Below are 19787 nucleotides of genomic sequence, written 5' to 3'. Positions count from 1 at the left end.
TCCGGTTTTGCTCACACTCGTTTCTCACGGGTGTCTACTGTAGGATATTTTTGAGTTGCTCGGGCTCTTCTGCCCGTCAACTCTGGACTGGTACTTGTCTTGTTGTCTGGCTTGGAACAGATGGCTTATGTTTTAACGGATAGAACTCCTCTTCTCTCGGTACAATGAAGGTGGCGAGCCACCTATTTTGGCTTTCCGTTCTTTTTCTCCCACGTCTTTGTTTAAGACATTATGTGATATCAGTTTTACTGAGACAGCTCGGTGCTAATTTTTCTCTTGGTGGCTTTTTAGCCAGCAAGTTTAAGAGGGCCTACTTTAGGCTTGCTGAAAGCTGATCTGCAGTCCTTTCTTGGACTTTGCTCCTAGTTTTAGGGTTTTGTGATTGGATTCTTTGACTCTTTTACTTAACTAGCCTTGCTGATCAACACGGAAATCGGCCATGCTTACTCGGGTAGCTTCTGTGAGAAGTGGGAGTAAGTGTTTTTTCTGCTGATTTTGCTATAGACAGATTTTCGGAGAAAGACTGATCTATGGCACTTAGGTTTCTTTTGGGTTTTCTGGCATATAAGCGGAATCTGGAGTTACCAACTTTGATTCACCGTTCAAATCTTAATCACTATTTTGGCTCCCCTAGAGCCATATTTAGCCTTTTGGTCTGTTCGAGTTTTGAAGATTTTTTCTGACTTGCACGGATTGCTCGAGATCTTTAAATCTAAGGGCTCTTGTTCTTATCTTTCTGCTTCGTCGCCCTTTAACCTTGAACGGTTATATACGATGTTAAACACTGATTAATTTATATAAAGGAAGAAAGAATGTCTTTCAACTTTGGTAGGGGTAATGACTTGAGGTCAACCTTGCCTAGATGGACTGCCACAGTGTTCAGGTATGCCTTCAAGTGGTGGCAGTAGACAGGGGGGGGGGGGGGCAGTCAGTCAGTCCTCCCCCTTCGAACGGCACGGACTCTATTTTCCTTTCTTGAGCATTTTTATGGCTCTTGGAGATTCTGATGTACATTTTTGTACGGTTATAGCCCTCCACAGTTTTCCGTTAAGGACTCTGCACACTAGATCGGAATCTCAGGAACTTCTTTTTATCTCACTCGTTATGGTGCGCTTTAAAGACTTCTCGAGAGTAGTGTTAGCCAATTGGGTCTCCACCATAGTTAGACAAGTTTATGTATGGTGGCAGAGTCAGGCAGGGGATGTCAGGGCAGTTTTGCCCTTTACTACAGCTAGGCCTCACGGGGCAAGAGATGGGGCTTCCACTCTAGCTGTTCTTCGTTTTGGTCTCCTGGCGGAACTGTGTTCTTGAGTCGGCTTGCTGGCTTTATTGAAAGGGTTTTCATTGGTGTTTATCTCAGAGATGCCTATGCATTGAGATAGGATGTGTTTCTGGGTTACCTGCTCTGTTAGCGGCAGGACAGATTCTCAATTCCTGATTGGGTTAAGTGCCCTCCACCTATAGTAGCAATCTGCTATATGTGAGTTGGGTAAGATATGTAATTTAATTAAAAATTTTAGTAATAAATTTTCATTTGATTAATATACTTACCCAACTCACATCGTTTATTCCCTCCCGCCTCCCCGCTGTGGGGGGTGGATTTCTAAAAAAAGGGGAGTGAGTTGGGCTTCGTTTGGAATGATGCATATGGCGGCGTATGCGCGCGCATACGGAAGTCGGAAGTATGTATTAATATGGCCTTATGGGTATTGGTCACTCTTTTTTTAGAGGGGCTTCCCTTGTTACCAAGGGGATGCGTACAGCGTTACCAGCACTGAACTAGAGTTAATTGCTATATGTGAGTTGGGTAAGTATATTAATCAAATGAAAATTTATTACTAAAATTTTTAATTATTTTCTCCCATATTAAGACTCCCTCCTTTTTGAGTCACTTGAGAAAAAGTGACTCTATGTAATCGGTCAGTGTTAGTCTGTCCGGCCGGCCGGCTGTCCGGCCGGCCGGCCGGCCGTCCGTAGACACCACCTTAACGTTGGACTTTTCTCGGAAACTATCAAAGCGATCCGGCTCATATTTTGTTTAGTCGTGACCTCCAATGACCTCTACACTTTAACGATGGTTTCGTTGACCTTTGACCTTTTTCAAGGTCACAGGTCAGTGTCAAAGGAAAAATTAGACATTTTATATCTTTGACAAAGTTCATCGGATGTGATTGAAACTTTGTAGGATTATTCTTTACATCAAAGTATTTACATCTGTAGCCTTTTACGAACGTTATCAGAAAAACAAGGGAGATAACTAGCCTTTTCTGTTCGGCAACACACAACTTAACGTTGGGCTTTTCTCGGAAACTATAAAAGTGACCGGGCTCAAATTTTATGTGAACGTGACTCCCAGTGACCTCTACACTTTGACGTCTGCTTTGGTGACCTTTGACCTTTTTCAAGGTCACAGGTATGTCTTGAAGGAAAAAAATTGAAATATCATATCTCTGAAACTATTCATCGGATTTGATTCAAACTTTATAGGATTATTCTTTACATCAAATTATTTACATCTGTATTGTGTTGTGAATAGCAATTTCTTCCTGTCCATCTGATGCCTCATATAATATTCAGAACTGCGAAAGTGACTCGATCGAGCGTTTGCTCTTCTTGTTATATTTAGTCAAGTTTTGACTAAATATTTTAACATCGAGGGGGAATCGAAACGAGGGTCGTGGTGTATGTGCGTGCGTGTGTGCGTGTGTGTGTGTGTGTGTGTGTGTAGAGCGATTCAGACTAAACTACTGGACCGATCTTTATGAAATTTGACATGAGAGTTCCTGGGTATGAAATCCCCGAACGTTTTTTTCATTTTTTTGATAAATGTCTTTGATGACGTCATATCCGGCTTTTCGTGAAAGTTGAGGCGGCACTGTCACGCCCTCATTTTTCAACCAAATTGGTTGAAATTTTGGTCAAGTAATCTTCGACGAAGCCCGGACTTCGGTATTGCATTTCAGCTTGGTGGCTTAAAAATTAATTGATGACTTTGGTCATTAAAAATCTGAAAATTGTAAAAAAAAAATAAAAATTTATAAAACGATCCAAATTTACGTTTATCTTATTCTCCATCATTTGCTGATTCCAAAAACATATAAATATGTTATATTCGGATTAAAAACAAGCTCTGAAAATGAAATATATAAAAATTATTATCAAAATTTTTTTTTCGAAATCAATTTAAAAACACTTTCATCTTATTCCTTGTCGGTTCCTGATTAAAAAAATATATAGATATGATATGTTTGGATTAAAAACACGCTCAGAAAGTTAAAACGAAGAGAGGTACAGAAAAGCGTGCTATCCTTCTCAGCGCAACGAATACCCCGCTCTTCTTGTCAATTCCACGGGCACTGCCTTTGCCACGGGCGGTGGAGTGACGATGCTACGAGTATACGGTCTTGCTGCGTTGCGTTGCGTTCAGTTTCATTCTGTGAGTTCGACAGCTACTTGACTAAATATTGTATTTTCGCCTTACGCGACTTGTTACATTTAGTCAAGTTTTCACTAAATGTGTTAACATATATAGAGGGGGAATCGAGACAAGGGTCGTGGTGTATGTGTGTGTGTGTGTACGTGTGTGTAGAGCGATTCAGAGTAAACTACTGGACCGATCTTTATGAAATTTGACATGAGAGTTCCTGGGTATGAAATCCCCGAACGTTTTTTTCATTTTTTGGATAAATGTCTTTGATGACGTCATATTCGGCTTTTTGTAAAAGTTGAGGCGGCACTGTCACACCCTCATTTTTCAATCAAATTGATTGAAATTTTGGCCAAGCAATCTTTGACAAAGGCCGGACTTCGGTATTGCATTTCAGCTTGGTGGCTTAAAAATTAATTAATGACTTTGGTCATTAAAAATCTGAAAATTGTAAAAAAACTACAAATTTTATAAAACGATCCAAATTTACGTTCATCTTATTCTTCATCATTTCCTGATTCCAAAAACATATAAATATGTTATATTTGGATTAAAAACAAGCTCTGAAAATTAAAAATATAAAAATTATGATCAAAATTAAATTTTCGAAATCAATTTAAAAACACTTTCATCTTATTCCTTGTCGGTTTCTGATTCCAAAAACATATAGATATGATATGTTTGGATTAAAAACACGCTCAGAAAGTTAAAACGAAGAGAGGTACAGTAAAGCGTGCTATGAAGCACAGCGCAACCGCTACCGCGCCAAACAGGCTCGTCACTTTCACTGCCTTTTGCACTAGCGGCGGACTACGTTCAGTTTTATTCTGTGAGTTCCACAGCTTGACTAAATGTAGTAATTTCGCCTTACGCGACTTGTTATGACCTTAATTTCTAAGAATTTTGAAGGTCTTTAAAGGGGGGTTCCACTGTATAGCCTTGCATCATGAGGCTAGGTTTGTCCCTTTCAGTCAGTAGCTAATTGACTGTTTCGGGTGTCTTTGAGAAAGTAGATAGGCTGAGAATGTTTTGGTGGTTTGCAATACAGTTAACAGGTTTGAAGTTTTAGTACATAGCACCAGTCTACTCTCATATTAAAATGTTAACTGATGACATGGAGAGCAGTTTTGCTAGCTGTCGCTGGGTTTTGTCTTTAGTTTCATCCTGTTAACCCTTTCGCTGCCAATCAAAACTTACTTATGTGCATTCCTGATTGCCAGGGAATTTTTGAGTTCGGGGTGTAATAATTCACACAAAACTCTAGCTCCAAACTGGCAGTAGGTAGGTAAGTGAAACCTATATTATTTTTAAAGGAAATTGAACCAAGAATCTGTTTTTAGTGTCTAAACATGGAAATAATGATTAGTTTGGCTTATAATGATGTTCAAATATGAACTTTTGAAAAATCGGTCCGGCGTATCTTCCGGTGCCTGTGGATCAAATACAGGTGGCTGTTTTGCTTGCTCGAAGAAAGGATCATAATCACTGTCATCTACCTGTTTCCAACGAATCGTCCGAAAGAAGATCTCCCCCTTCCCCTGTCAGTATCCATAATCATTTGCACCGCCTGTAGCGTCAGTCCGTCTTTGTTTTTCCCTACTAGGGCCCGGTCGACTGTCACCGTTAGCCATTTTGACGAGTCGAGCTTTCTCTCCCCTTCTCTGCCGCCAAGGCCAAAAATAGCCTTCAGACGCAAAACCGCGTCACCACTTATGTTTATTCATGAGAGTGAGGTATCCTACCAAGCCATTGGCTGGTATTTGTGTGTCAGCAGTGACGTAGCATTTCTGGAAAATCCCGGAACTGAGATGACGGGTTTACCCGTCAAGTAGGCGCTGCGGCTGCACTGGCACATGACGGGTATACCCGTCTTAAGGCAGTCAAGGGGTTAACTGTTATGATATCGCTGGGTTCTGTCTTTAGATTCATCGTGTTATAATATCGCTGGGTTCTGTCTTTAGATTCATCGTGTTATAATATCGCTGGGTTCTGTCTTTAGATTCATCGTGTTATAATATCGCTGGGTTCTGTCTTTAGATTCATCGTGTTATAATATCGCTGGGTTCTGTCTTTAGATTCATCGTGTTATAATATCGCTGTGTTCTGTCTTTAGATTCATCGTGTTATAATATCGCTGGGTTCTGTCTTTAGTTTCATCTTGTTTTAATCACATATTCTTACTCCAATTCTTATGAATGCATTGACTTTAGTCCCACATGCTAGATGTCGAAAAACCTCTCAAATTACCTGCCCTTAGTAGGGTGGTAACCAAGCTAAAAGCGACGCCATAGCCGTTGCTATGGCCTGACCTTGCTCGGTTACCCATAACACCTTGCGCACCACGTGAGCGCCAGCATCCGTAATAATCATTCTCGACTTTCGACAACACACGGTGGACGTGTCCGAATTTCGCTCTCACTTTTGGCCTTCACATGCCTGCTTGTCCGTGAGACTAGCCGGTTTCCTGTGGGTCTACCTGTCCGTCTACCTTTTGGTGAGATCTTTCCTGTTTATGTTTGGTTGAATGGTGTTAGCTTTGTGTTGAACATGCACGCAGACGTTTTTTGTTCTGGGTGACTGTTTTTCGCCGGTCTTAAAATGGCCGACAACAAAGCTAAACTCGGCGCGAGACTGGAAGGTGGCAAAGCTCTTAGCCTGGTTTAGTAACTATTCCTAAGGGTAGCCTAAGAACTTTGATTTGCCTATTATGCGGGTCGTAGATCCGTCAAACAGCACTTCTTTTTATGTTCCTATCCCTCCGAGGGTGGGTTCAGTTCTTTCACAGCTCGCTTCCCCTGTTGGGGTTAATCAGCCTTTAGGCTCCTTATAGACTTTTTGTTGGATCGTCGTCGGTGCGACTGATGGGGGGGGGAGTGGCCGTGTGGCTATTCTTTCCCCTTTCTCTGTGTAAGAGGAATCAGTCAATGTCCTCCTTTTGGGGGGACTTAACGATGTTTTGTGTCTATATTCTCGGCTGTTTCAGGCGCGATCGGCGGTTCCCGCCCTCCCGTTTCGTCAGCTTCGCACTGTGGCCTAGTGCAAATGGCCTGTTCGGTTCAGCCCGTTTTTTGCCTCTGGTGGCTCTGGGCTGTTCTCGAGCACCCCTTCCTTTTAGGAGGGGGGGCCTGCTCCCTGCCTGCGTCTAACCACTCTGATTACCGCCGGTACTTCACAGTGTGTTACGCAGCCCCCCGCCTTTGGGGGGGGATAGGGGGGCGCTCCTGCGTCGCACCGTCGCCTGGTGCAAACGGCCAGCTCGGTTCAGTCCTTTCTGCCACTGGTAGGCTGGGTTGTTCGCGAGCACTCTCTCCGTAAGGAGAGGGGGTCTGCTTCCTCTCTTTCTCTTCCCGCTCAGCTTGCTTTTAGCAACACTGCAGTGGGAAGTCAGCTCTCTCCCCTTGCGGGAGAGGGAGAGAGGGGGCATGGTAAGTCACAGCCTGGGTTTGGTCCCACCTTGTCCCACTGGGGGCAGGGGGCTGTGTTAGCTTCCCACCCTTTCCCGCCCCCCGGGCGCGTTGGGGTGGCGGCTTTCCAGGCTACGTTACATACCCCTTCTCTGCTCCATTTGGGGCAGGGTGGGGGGGTATCAGTGGCTCACTCTTTCCCGCCCGCTGGGCAGGATCGGGTGGGGGCTGGAGCAGCGTTCCACCCTGTCCCTCCCTCTGGGTCGGACGGGGTGGGCGCTGTTGGACTGTCTTCACAGTCTGTGCCTCTATTGTCCTGGCCCGACAGTCGTCCTCCTCCCCTATCGGGTTGTGTGGTCGGTGGGCTATAGGATTACGGCAGGTGGACGGTGGGGGGTCGGCCGTTTTTCGGTTCGTCTCTCTCCGTCGCTCTTACTGCTGCGACGAGCCACCCCCCTCCTCATCTGGGGGTGGCTTGGCTCAGGCCTTGCTACACAGTGGGGGTGCTATGTACGGCTTTCCAGGCTACCTTACATACTCCTTCTCTGCTCCGTTTGGGGCAGGTGGCTGTGTTAGCTGCCCGCGCTTGTCGCGGGTAGCGGTCGCGGAACAATGAGCTTGACTCTCTTTTGTTCTCGGCAGGGTGTCTCGCACAGTGGTCAGGGAACAATGAGCTTTGCTCCGTTTTGTTCTCTGCACGGGCTGTGCCGGCTGGCTACATGGTCAGGCGGAGACAGAACGTACCCTTTCTCTCCAGTCTCCCATTCTTTGTGTTCACAATGATCTGCAGGGACTCGGCTTTAGTATCGCCTGGCCGGTGGTCATTGTCCGTAGCCAGCGTAGGTCACCCCCCCCCCCCCCTCCTAGGGGTGGGGGAGTGATAGGGCTACTTGACTTCGGCAGGTGGACGAGCGAGGATCGGCCGTTTACGGCCGTTTCTCTGTTTCAGTCCTTACCCCGTCTTGGGGTTACGGCTGTGCTGGACCGCCCCCCTCCCCGCTTGGGGTGGGTTGTGGTCATACCAGGTAGTCTGGTTCTTAGCACTGAGATGCTTCTCTCGCACAGCGGGTGGGGTAAGACGCGCCGGGCCCGGCTTTGTCTTGCTTCTCCACTCTCTCTTCTTCTTGGCAGAGATCTGTGCCAGTTACCAACCCCTCTTCCCCCCACCTCTTGTTCAGGTGGGCGGTTTTGGGTTGGCAGTCAGAGACTGATCACGCTTTTCATCCACACTCTTGGCGGGTTATTGGCAGGAGATTTAGTGCGCGACCTCCCCTGCCTCCCCTCCTTTTGTGTTTTACACAACTGGTGGTTAGGTTCGGACTTCTTGTTTAAGGAGGGGGAGTGTATAGGGTTGCCTACTGATTGTAGGCTTCCCATACATAGAGCGGCTGCTGTTGCAGTTTACTTTGGCCCGGATAGGTTGGGGGTGTCTCTCTTCCTTCCTCTTCTGGGATGCCTTTGGGTTTTCACAGGCTTTCTCGCAATTTGTTTCATTTGCTGAGTCTGCGGTGATTGCCTGCCACATGCCACACTTTTTGGCTTGATCCGCACCTTAGGATAGTGGTCTTCAGCCTACACCTTTCCCGCTGCTTTTTACGCAGGGGACTGCTGGCTTCGGGGTTTCAGGCTGCTTCGTCCTCACTTTTAGTGCGGAAGAAGATAGCAGGGAATTTTTCAGGCTCAGGGTCTGATCCGGACTTTTTTATGGCCAGAGGTTAGTTTCTGGCTTCTCTTACAGACCACAGGGAACATGGAGTTTTCATGATATTACTCCTCCCTCTCCTCTCTGGAGGAGATAGGATGGCATGGTTTGGAGTTTTCTGCTTTGGCTGAGACTCTCTTCTGTGCTTTCTTATAGGCAATCTTATCCTCCCGGAACGCTCTTTTGAGTTAGGGAGGATGCCTTGGATAAGGCTTTAGCCAGGCTGCTGGCAGCTTGGGCTAGGGTCGTCACGGAGCGGAGTGGTTTCTCTGTGACGTTTTAGGCCCACACTGTTTTGGCTTGGTGTGATCTCCTTCCTTTACAAGGGGTTTGATTTCATGCTGGTTGCAGGAAGCAAGGGTCAGGCTTTTTCGGGGGTTGTTGAAACCTACTCAATAGCTGGAATCTTTCCCTTCCTTCTTGGACCTCTGGCAGCGCATTTAGGCGCTCCCAGTTGCAAAGGGGTGTTTTGGTTCAGTGTCGCCTCCCTCTCTGCGGGAGGTGGGTCGGCATGGGCTAGAGCTTTCAGCTTTGGCTGAGATTTTCCTCGGTGCTCTCACATGAGCTTTCCTTCTGTGTTTCTGCACACAGGAAAGGGCTCGGTTTCTGGGGGTGTTGGTCTCTGGACTTTCTCGGGGGCTGGTTGAGCTTTTTCAAGGTCAATCAGCTTGTCAGCTGCACTTTCTTTTGGTGTTGAACCAGGTTTTTTGCCTGGTGCTCTCAGTAACCAGGCTAAATTCCGAGCTGTCCTTATCCCAGGTTTTTTACCTGGGCATGCTGTTCGACTTTGTCTCTTGGAAGGTTTATTCTTCACACAAGAGAGAATAGGGAGGCTATAAGCTCTTTTCACTGCCAGACTGGCACGAGAGCAGGCCTCTGCGGGGTCTTTAGACCCGATCTTCGGTCGGACGGTATCGATAGCTATACTGGCTCTCTAGTCTTTCCTCAAGTTTTTTCGGGGGTTCGGCCTCTCAGGTCTGGGACATGAGGGTCCTCCTCCAGAGTGGGTTCCTCCACTCGGGAAGGTGGCTGGAATCCTTTTGGATCGCTCAGGGGACTTTTTTCCCTAGCTCTGTTTCCCCCTGGACTTAGACCGCTTTTTGGATGCGTTTTCGTCTAGATGGGGCCTGCAATGGTGATTGCAGTCTTGAGGCTGGGATGTAGACGTGAATCCTTGGGCTTCTCTTTTGCCTGAGGTTAGGAGCAGTGGCTCTTAGTCTACTAGCCTTTCCCTTTTTGCTATTTACAGGCATGGCCTGTTGCATTCGGGCAATTCTTCTGTTGCTTCTTATGTGAACTAGCTGGGGTGAGAAAGTTCTCGCTCCCTGTCAGACAGAGTATAGGGGATGCTGATTGGGTTTCACACTAAATCATTTTTCTCAGGGGAATTTCTCCCCGGCCAGCTCTGCGATCTGGCCGACTCGCTCAACAGGTCCTTTCAGGGCTTGCACAGGGGTTGGCCCTTCTGCTGACGGGTCTGGAGGCGTGCTGTTTGTGTTTTAGATCATGGGTTCTGACTCTGGTCTTTGGGAACGAAGCATATATTTCCTCCACTTTATCTGTGTATGCTCCTTTTTTGGCCCCCTTGGCCAATTGGGGATTTAGAGCGGGGGTGCAACTCCTTAGCGCCCCTCTCTCAAGCCAGGTGGTTTTTCACCTCTGTTTCAGTTTTTGGCTTTGGACAGCTGGGCCTCTTCTTTGAGGTTCCGGCTTATCGGCTATCTCAGCTGTTTTGAAACAAATAGGCCTCTCTTCTGTTGCTCATGGCGCTCTTGTCGGCATGATCAAGGGACCTTGTTTTACGAGGTTTAGAGGCTCCCCCTTGTTTAGCGCGTGGGACTTTGTTCTACTTACTCTGGGCCTCAGCCCTATGGGGCGGTGAGGCACATGCGTTTTTGGGGTTTGCCAGAGGATGTAGCCTTAGGGCTTTTGGTTCCGTTTGTTCACGGTTTTTGGCCAGGTTTTGGGGTTTCAGAAACCTGGTCAATATCCTCTGGTGTTTGATTCCCTCCTCTTGGGAGGATTATCGCTCCGGGAGATTCGGATTTTCTAACTGTCTGGTTGGACTTTTTTAATCCCTTTTTTGACGTTACTGTCTTTTGGAACCACGAGCTTTAGCTCAGGTTCTTATTTCTTTACAATGGAGCGAAAGAGACGTCTTTTTTTTGTCTCTCTCTAGGGGCTCGGCTACATTCATAGGACAGTCCTATGAGTGGTGCGTTCCGAACAGGGGAGGGGGGGGGGGCGTTCAGTCCTCCCTCTATTCCTTTTCAGGCGTTCGGGAGCCTGGTGTTCTTCTCTGGCTGGTGGTGTTCCTCTCGCATATGCGAGGTTTGCCAACAGCTCGGGTACAGATTTTGTGCTTCTTTTATTGCCGTGTTGCGTTCTGGTCGCCTAGGCGAAGCTTTGCAAACGGCTTACTGGAGATCAGATGATGTGTTCATCGGTTTCTATCTTCGGGATATCTCCTGCACGCGGCTTGATGGCTCCAGTTCATTGCTGGTTTTAGTTGCTGCAGGGCAGGTTCTTACAAGGACATAAGTAGGTTCCCTCCACCTTTAGGAGGAATCTGCATTCATAAGAATTGGAGTAAGAATATGTGATTAAATCGAAAATTTTTAATTAAATTTTGATTTAATATAATATACTTACCCAATTCTTATAGTTAATACCCTCCCATCCGTCCCCGCTGGATTATGTCCTTGGGGGTTTGTTTGACAAATAGTCTCGAATGATTATTACGGATGCTGGCGCTCACGTGGTGCGCAAGGTGTTATGGGTAACCGAGCAAGGTCAGGCCATAGCAACGGCTATGGCGTCGCTTTTAGCTTGGTTACCACCCTACTAAGGGCAGGTAATTTGAGAGGTTTTTCGACATCTAGCATGTGGGACTAAAGTCAATGCATTCATAAGAATTGGGTAAGTATATTATATTAAATCAAAATTTAATTAAAAATTTTCGATATAATATCGCTGGGTTCTGTCTTTAGATTCATCGTGTTATAATATCGCTGGGTTCTGTCTTTAGTTTCATCGTGTTATAATATCGCTGGGTTCTGTCTTTAGATTCATCGTGTTATAATATCGCTGGGTTCTGTCTTTAGATTCATCGTGTTATGATATCGCTGGGTTCTGTCTTTAGATTCATCGTGTTATAATATCGCTGGGTTCTGTCTTTAGATTCATCGTGTTATAATATCGCTGGGTTCTGTCTTTAGATTCATCGTGTTATAATATCGCTGGGTTCTGTCTTTAGATTCATCGTGTTATAATATCGCTGGGTTCTGTCTTTAGATTCATCCTGTTATAATATCGCTGTGTTTTGTCTTTAGTTTCATCTTGTTTGAATAAATCTTGATGAATAATTTGCTGCAATTTTATTGAGTCACTTGAGAAAAAGTGACTCTATGTAATCGGTCAGTGTTAGTCTGTCCGGCCGGCCGTCCGTAGACACCACCTTAACGTTGGACTTTTCTCGGAAACTATCAAAGCGATCGGGCTCATATTTTGTTTAGTCGTGACCTCCAATGACCTCTACACTTTAACGATGGTTTCGTTGACCTTTGACCTTTTTCAAGGTCACAGGTCAGCGTCAAAGGAAAAATTAGACATTTTATATCTTTTCTCGGAAACTATCAAAGCGATCGGGCTCATATTTTGTTTAGTCGTGACCTCCAATGACCTCTACACTTTAACGATGGTTTCGTTGACCTTTGACCTTTTTCAAGGTCACAGGTCAGCGTCAAAGGAAAAATTAGACATTTTATATCTTTGACAAAGTTCATCGGATGTGATTGAAACTTTGTAGGATTATTCTTTACATCAAAGTATTTACATCTGTAGCCTTTTACGAACGTTATCAGAAAAACAAGGGAGATAACTAGCCTTTTCTGTTCGGCAACACACAACTTAACGTTGGGCTTTTCTCGGAAACTATAAAAGTGACCGGGCTCAAATTTTATGTGAACGTGACTCATTGTGTTGTGAATAGCAATTTCTTCCTGTCCATCTGATGCCTCATATAATATTCAGAACTGCGAAAGTGACTCGATCGAGCGTTTGCTCTTCTTGTTTTAAAGGATAGTGTGTCCTTTAGTTTGAGAAAGTGTTCAGTATTTTTTTCTCTTTCAAGTTTTTTTTTAATACAGGTGGTTTGTTGTCAACTAAGTTGTTGTCATGACAAGGTTGGACAGATTGCAAAGTGCAAGACAGTAAAATGAAGTGCTACTGTCTACTAGAGTTACAGGGATAGATAATCAGTGATTTGTTCTAGTTTCACATGTAGTTATGTACCATTGTTTGCTTTCTTTGAACAGGAGAGAGAAAAAGAGGAGGAACAGGAGATCATTCAGAGCGACGAACCTGTGGTAAGTACAAGTGCACTAAACCACCTCAGTGAACTGTTGTTAGGTCATAGGATATTGTGCTAAACCACCTGCTCTTTGGGCAGCAAGAACTACTTTAACAGCTATGCTTCTCAAAGCCAAATAGGCTTAACAGGCCTCAACGTCTACATTAACCTGTTGTTAAATGGGTCCTGCTTCCAGTCACCTTAGTTGACTGTTGGGAGGTCATATGATATTCTTTTGGCAACAAGAAATACTTTAGCCGCCATGCTTCTCAAACCTACACAGGCATAACAAGCCTCAACATCTGCATAACTATTTTTAGTCAGTACTACATGCTCTTCTTCTTCTGCGTTCGTGGGCTGAAACTCCCACGTACACTCGTGTTTTTTGCACGAGTGGAATTTCACGTGTATGACCGTTTTTTTACCCCGCCATTTAGGCAGCCATACGCCGTTTTCGGAGGAAGCATGCTGGGTATTTTCGTGTTTCTATAACCCACCGAACTCTGACATGGATTACAGGATCTTTTTCGTGCGCACTTGGTCTTGTGCTTGCGTGTACACACGGGGGTGTTCGGACACCGAGGAGAGTCTGCACACAAAGTTGACTCTGAGAAATAAATCTCTCGCCGAACGTGGGGACGAACTCACGCTGACAGCGGCCAATTGGATACAAATCCAGCGCGCTACCGACTGAGCTACATCCCCGCCCAGTACTACATGCTTATTTCCATGGCCTCTGTGACTCAACTTTGTGCACTTATTTCTGCTGCTCCTAAAGTGCAGCATTTTATAAATATTATATTACAAAGAGATCACGTACTGATGAATTAATTACAGAACAAATACAAGTTAGAAATAATGAAGTTTTGATTCTGCAGACATGTTTGTACATGTTCATAACAAAAACTATGGAGTATTCAAGATGTTGTTTCAACTATTTCAGGTTGCTGGCGAGGCAACCACTGAGGTGATGGCAGGAAGGAAGACTGTGGACGCAGTGAAAGGGGTGAGTACGTCATGGTGATGATTGTTTTCATTTCGTTCTATTTCATTATACGTTATTTGTATCTTTGACCAAAATATTACATTTCACACAGATCGGGATAGTCACTGTTCTGAGAGACCACACGAGCAGTCGAGGTAAGCAATGATTATCGAGATCTGTGTTAAATATAATATTTTGGTCAAAAATACAAATAACATTTGTGTATCAATCCATTTTAGTTAGAACTCCTTAAGATTGAATGCACAGAAACATGCACTTTTTTGTTCTCTCGGCCGGCCGCAGGTTTTAGTTTACCTCCGACATCACATGGCTCAAAGAGGGAAATTCAATACATACTTTTATCCCAGCAATGGGATTATAATTGGGTCGCTTCGTTGCGATGAGATAATCCAGTATTGCTATATCTTTCTTTATTTCTTTATTTGGTGTTTTACGTCGTTTTCAACCACGAAGGTTATATCGGGAAGGGGGAAGATGGGATAGAGCCACTTGTCAATTGTTTCTTGTTCACAAAAGCACTAATCAAAAATTTGCTCCAGGGGCTTGCAACGTAGTACAATGTATGACCTTACTGGGAGAATGCAAGTTTCCAGTACAAAGGACTTAACATTAATTTTCTTACATACTGCTTGACTAAAATCTTTACAAAAATTGACTATATTCTATACAAGAAACACTTAACAAGGGTAAAAGGAGAAACAGAATCTGTTAGTCGCCTCTTACGACATGCTGGGGAGCATCGGGTAAATTCTTTCTCGTCCCAACCAATATGGGACTCCCCCTAACCCGCGGGGGGTAGTATTGCTATATGATGTGAGAATCAGAATCATGGTTATTGTGTGTGTTTTAATGGTAATTGTCATCAACATCACTTTTTTGGTTCTCCATAATGATAATCGCAATTATCACATAGTGGAATACTTAACCTGATAATGTTAGTCACATATCTGACCGTATAAAGAACTTCATAATAATAGAAATTTATGTTTCTGTCTTGCGACTTTCTGTGAATTCACATCTTGACATATCACGCGCCATTTGCTTTTCATTCTTTTCATTCTTTGTACACAGTGTTAATACTTTGTGTGTATTTCTTTAACAGGCAGAGAGTCTGATTGAGGCAATGGACATCTACGAAGAGGAAATCAGAAAACTGGCTGAGCATGCTGCACAGTGCAGATGTCAAGGAAAACAGGTGAACTCGCAGTTATTTTGTGTTATTTAGTCAAAATAGGAACAAGAGACGGGCGCAGTGGCGTGGTGGTAAGACGTCGGCCTCTTAATCGGAAGGTCGAGGGTTCGAATCCCGGCCGCGGCCGCCTGGTGGGTTAAGTGTGGAGATTTTTCCGATCTCCCAGGTCAACTTCTGTGCAGACCTGCTAGTGGCTTATCCCCCTTCGTGTGTACACGCAAGCACAAGACCTAGTGCGCACGGAAAAGATCCTGTAATCCATGTCAGAGTTCGGTGGGTTATAGAAACACGAAAATACCCAGCATGCTTCCTCCGAAAGCGGCGTATGGCTGCCTAAATGGCGGGGTAAAAACGGTCATACACGTAAAATTCCACTCGTGCAAAAACACGAGTGTACGTGGGAGTTTCAGCCCACAAACGCAGAAGAAGAAGAAGGAGGAACAAGAGACTGCAGGTGAGAAGATTACAAGAACAATATAACAATGAAAATGTACTCGGCAGAAACATGAACTTCTTCTTCTTCTTCTTCTTCTGCGTTCGTGGGCTGAAACTCCCACGTACACTCGTGTTTTTTGCACGAGTGGAATTTTACGTGTATGACCGTTTTTTACCCCGCCATTTAGGCAGCCATACGCCGTTTTCGGAGGAAGCATGCTGGGTATGTTCGTGTCTCTATAACCCACCGAACTCTGACATGGATTACAGGATCTTTTTCGTGCGCACTTGGTCTTGTGCTTGCGTGTACACACGGGGGTGTTCGGACACCGAGGAGAGTCTGCACACAAAGTTGACTCTGAGAAAATAAATCTCTCGCCGAACGTGGGGACGAACTCACGCTGACAGCGGCCAACTGGACACAAATCAAGCGCGCTACCGACTGAGCTACATCCCCGCCCTAGAAACATGAACAATAAACGATGTAAATGGGGGACCTGTTTTGAACAACAGTTCTTCGTCAGCAAACATAAAAACTTGACTAAATGTAAAAAGAATGTAAAATGAGAGATGACAGCAAGAGAAAGAACAAAATCAGTCAAGAAGAAGACAGACAGCACCTCACGTTCAACAACAAAAAAAGAACAAAGTCTTTTGTTCAGTCAAATTTTCAGGTTCACAATTAAAGGCTATGACAGGCATGGGCTTAAGCTGTTGTTCCATGCACACAAGGCAGTTTCTCTTCTGCTGGTTTACTTTGAATTTGCACATGTGTAACTTTAGTCAGGCTTTGACAGAAAGGTATGCATCCCATTTGCATTTCTAAACCCTTTAGTACAAGGTTTGGATGTAGGTTTGTCATTTGTCAAGTCTGAATATAGTCTCTCCCCCCCCCCGCTTGTCATTGTTCCTTTAACCTGACCCACCCATACCACACTCCCGATTCAATATTACAATGAGTATGATTTGCACAGATCACAAACTTAGTTATCAGATCATAAAAGATGTTATTGTTGTTGAGTGACAGTTTTATCTAAGCTCAATGTTACTTTGCTTTCCTTAGAGCTAATCTTTTAGTATAATTGGATTGTGTGTGTGTGTGTGTGTGTGTGTGTGTGTGTGTGTGTGTGTGTGTGTGTGTGTGTGTGTGTGTGTGTGTGTTCAAGGACAGATTATAAGAAAAGGCCTAGCCTTAAGTCTTTATTCTTGTTAAATAAAGTTCAGTAAAGTTCAGTTCAGTTCAGTTCAATGTTTCAATGTGCCTGCAGGTCCCCCCTCCACCCCCTCACCCCCTGATGCAAGCGTACAAAGCGGATTCACCTGCAGAGTTTGTTCTGATTCTCCTTCAGAAGATAAGATCAAGGTGAGTCTGATACGTTTGTCTTTTGTTGTTAGAATGTGCATACGTTTCTTTCTTTATGGTTATGGAAAGAATCAAACTTGCATCGGTCTCGAATGGCAGTATCAGCCGAGGAGATGATAGAAAATAATAACCTACATGTACCAACCAACTTCTTTATGGTTAAAATGGGCTTTGGTGATTCATTTTTTTGGGGACTTACTTTTCTGTGCATGAAGAATGTTTGTGTGTGTGTCCATTGATGTGTGTGTGTGTGTGTGTGGTGTGTGTGTGTGTGTCCTGCTAGTAGAAGTACACAATTATCCTTAGGCAAGTTACAATATTACTTAGCAAAAATGTCCCTCAAAAGAGCTACACAAACGTTATGGTTGTTTACTTTTTATTGTGTTGTTTTTTCCCCAGTGAAATTGAAGAGACTCTGCTGGTACTACCATTTGACTATGCCACAAACACTTTGCTTGTGTACTTATTATTGTGTTTTGTGTGTGTCCCCAGTGAAATCGAGGAGACTCTGCTGGTACTACCATTTGACTATACCACAAAACTGCTGAAGGTTCTGGAAGTGTTCCTGAAAAACGGCTGGCAGACAGAGCTGTCTGTCCGCTGTGTGTGCTTTTTGCTCAGGTAATTTCTATGCTTTGAGGTTGCCTTTTGTTTTGGTATTAAAGATCAGTGATACAACTGGAGAGGATTCCCTTGGAATGAACGTAAATTGTCCCACAACAGGGGCACTTGCATTATTAGGAAAAAACACTACAGCCTCTGACAATGGGATTTAAGCAGTAATAAAAAATATAACTAAGTGTAAAACGAATGAACAAAAATACATATGTACAAGTGTAAAATAAGTATAGTAAGTGTATGTTATTTGGAGAGGTGCTTCACACATCAGGCAGTGCGTAACTTCATGATAGTGCTGGCTGTTGCGAATCAGAAAACCAAAATCATCGTTCAGTGTTAGTATACATGAACTTATTTTCGCTCTCTTGTTATGCAGTCAGGATGTACTGTACAATGTTTTCATTTGAAGTTTTGATGTGAACGTGACAGGGAGACTACTGCGTCACGCTTCACAGCAGACTCTGCTGAGTTGTCTGCCGGTGAAGGGCGCGAGCTATTTATGGTAGCTTAATGTTTCTTCTATGTCGCTGGCAAGACACCTGTTAATTGTAGAGTTGTGTTTGTGATGGGGTCTGGCTGCTGCTGTCTCCTGGTATGCTGTTGGGATGGTTTGCGTACTCATAACAGTTTTTATGGGGCTATCAACTTAGCTCTAAAATTCTCAACCCTGTTTCACTGGACTTTGTCTCCAAAAGTGATTGTTGTGCGGCTTCGGGCCCGCTGTTACATGAGCATTGTGGTCGTTTCAGAATTCACCAAGGACAGATCACTTCCAATCAGGTGCTGCTGCCCACCCTGGACAGTCTGCGTGACCTCACCAAGGACAGGGTCAAAGAGTTCAAGGTGAGATTCATCTCCTTATTGCACTGCGGAAAAGCTGTTTTGTGCCAAGGTTGCAAAAATCCCTGTATCAATTATGGTCTGACACTAATCATTGATAAATGGCTTCATGTGTGGAAAAAATGTCAAAGTGCATTTTCTTGAATAATTTCCTTACTTTAGAATGTATTTTGTTTTTGAGAGACATCTGTAAGGTTTTCTTTATGACATTTTCGGCTGGCATTTGATTTTCTGTTTTTCTTTGGATTTGCAGGACATGGTGGGCTACAACCTGTACGCTATGCAGCTGCTGAAGATTAAGGTGGAAGAGAAACAGGAGGATAAACTGTTCGCCGACGCCACCTCCAGGTTCAAGCAGAAGAAAAAGAAACGCAAAGTCCATGCACCTGTAGTGAGCTGAATGGTGGGGTAGGGAGGTTGAGTGTTGACATTATGTGTAGATGTAAAGATAGACTGGGTGTGTGGGTGTGTGTGCGTGCATCTGTGTACGTGCGTTCATGCAAGAGAGAGTGTCGGCACACAAAACATATCAACGTCATCCTGGAATTTTGGCGTAACTCATTTTAGACAAATTTTCAGCAGACGGCCTAAACTGATTTATTTTGTTATGAAATAGTGTTTATATTTGTACAAAGATAAAAGAATGTTGAATCATGTATTGTCCATCGTATTTTAAAGAATATTTTACATGGAGAATGATTTACTTGGTCTAAAGCAGAAAAACATCAACATCGCCAAGAATCGAGTTACGTACGCCAAAATTCCAGAACGACGACGATATGTTGATCAATCTATATCTGGATGATTAACAACCACTCAAGCTGTGTGTGAGATATGTGTGACAAGTCTGATGAGTTGTATTGTACAGAGATGACTGAATAAAGATTGATCTTTTTCATGTTAACTGTATTTTCCGATGTGTTGATTTTATCTTATGTTTGTGTGTATTTGTGTAAGTGTCGGCGGATGTGTTGTTTTTATCTTATGTTTGTGTGTATTTGTGTAAGTGTCGGGGGGAGTCACGTGGACTGAGCAATTCACAGGGCCAACAATTTTGTTTTACTGATAAAGAATTAAATACTTCCATACCTGCTTCAATTTGGCAAGCTAATTAATTTTAAGACATTGAGATGTGTCTCTTCACAGTTCCTGTCACTGTCGGGTCACTTATTGGTCAACTTATTCGTTTTCTTCTGCGTTCGTGGGCTGAAACTCTCGCATACACTCGTGTTTGCAAGAGTGGGTTAATTCTTACTCTAATTACCTTTTTTTTTGCATCGACATTTAGCAGCCAAACTCCCATTTCAGGGGATTCATGCATGGTATTTTCTTGTTTTTATAACCTCCCAAACTCTGACATGTATTACATAATCTTTTTCGTGCACACTTGGTCGTGTGCATACACGTTCACACAAAGAGGAATTAGGCACTAGCACTTAAGTTGACCTT

General features: G+C 44.1%; 1 protein-coding gene across 1 annotated transcript in view; it reads left to right on the top strand.

Moving 5' to 3' along the window:
- LOC138963069 (WD repeat-containing protein 3-like) overlaps nt 1-19247 on the top strand; it is a 42639-nt gene extending 23392 nt beyond the window's left edge. The window contains exons 20-26 of the mRNA XM_070335071.1: nt 12850-12900; nt 13828-13890; nt 14993-15085; nt 16786-16880; nt 17373-17501; nt 18248-18341; nt 18592-19247. Coding sequence (XP_070191172.1) covers nt 12850-12900; nt 13828-13890; nt 14993-15085; nt 16786-16880; nt 17373-17501; nt 18248-18341; nt 18592-18738 — 672 coding nt within the window. The 3' untranslated portion in view covers nt 18739-19247. The remainder of the gene's footprint in view (nt 1-12849; nt 12901-13827; nt 13891-14992; nt 15086-16785; nt 16881-17372; nt 17502-18247; nt 18342-18591) is intronic.
- The last annotated feature ends 540 nt before the right edge of the window (nt 19248-19787 follow it).

This window comes from Littorina saxatilis, linkage group LG3 (assembly GCF_037325665.1).
Source record: "Littorina saxatilis isolate snail1 linkage group LG3, US_GU_Lsax_2.0, whole genome shotgun sequence".
In the NCBI taxonomy this organism is placed as follows: Eukaryota; Metazoa; Mollusca; class Gastropoda; order Littorinimorpha; family Littorinidae; genus Littorina; species Littorina saxatilis.
Note: the sequence above shows the minus strand (reverse complement) of the source record. Positions and strands in the feature narration are given on the sequence as shown.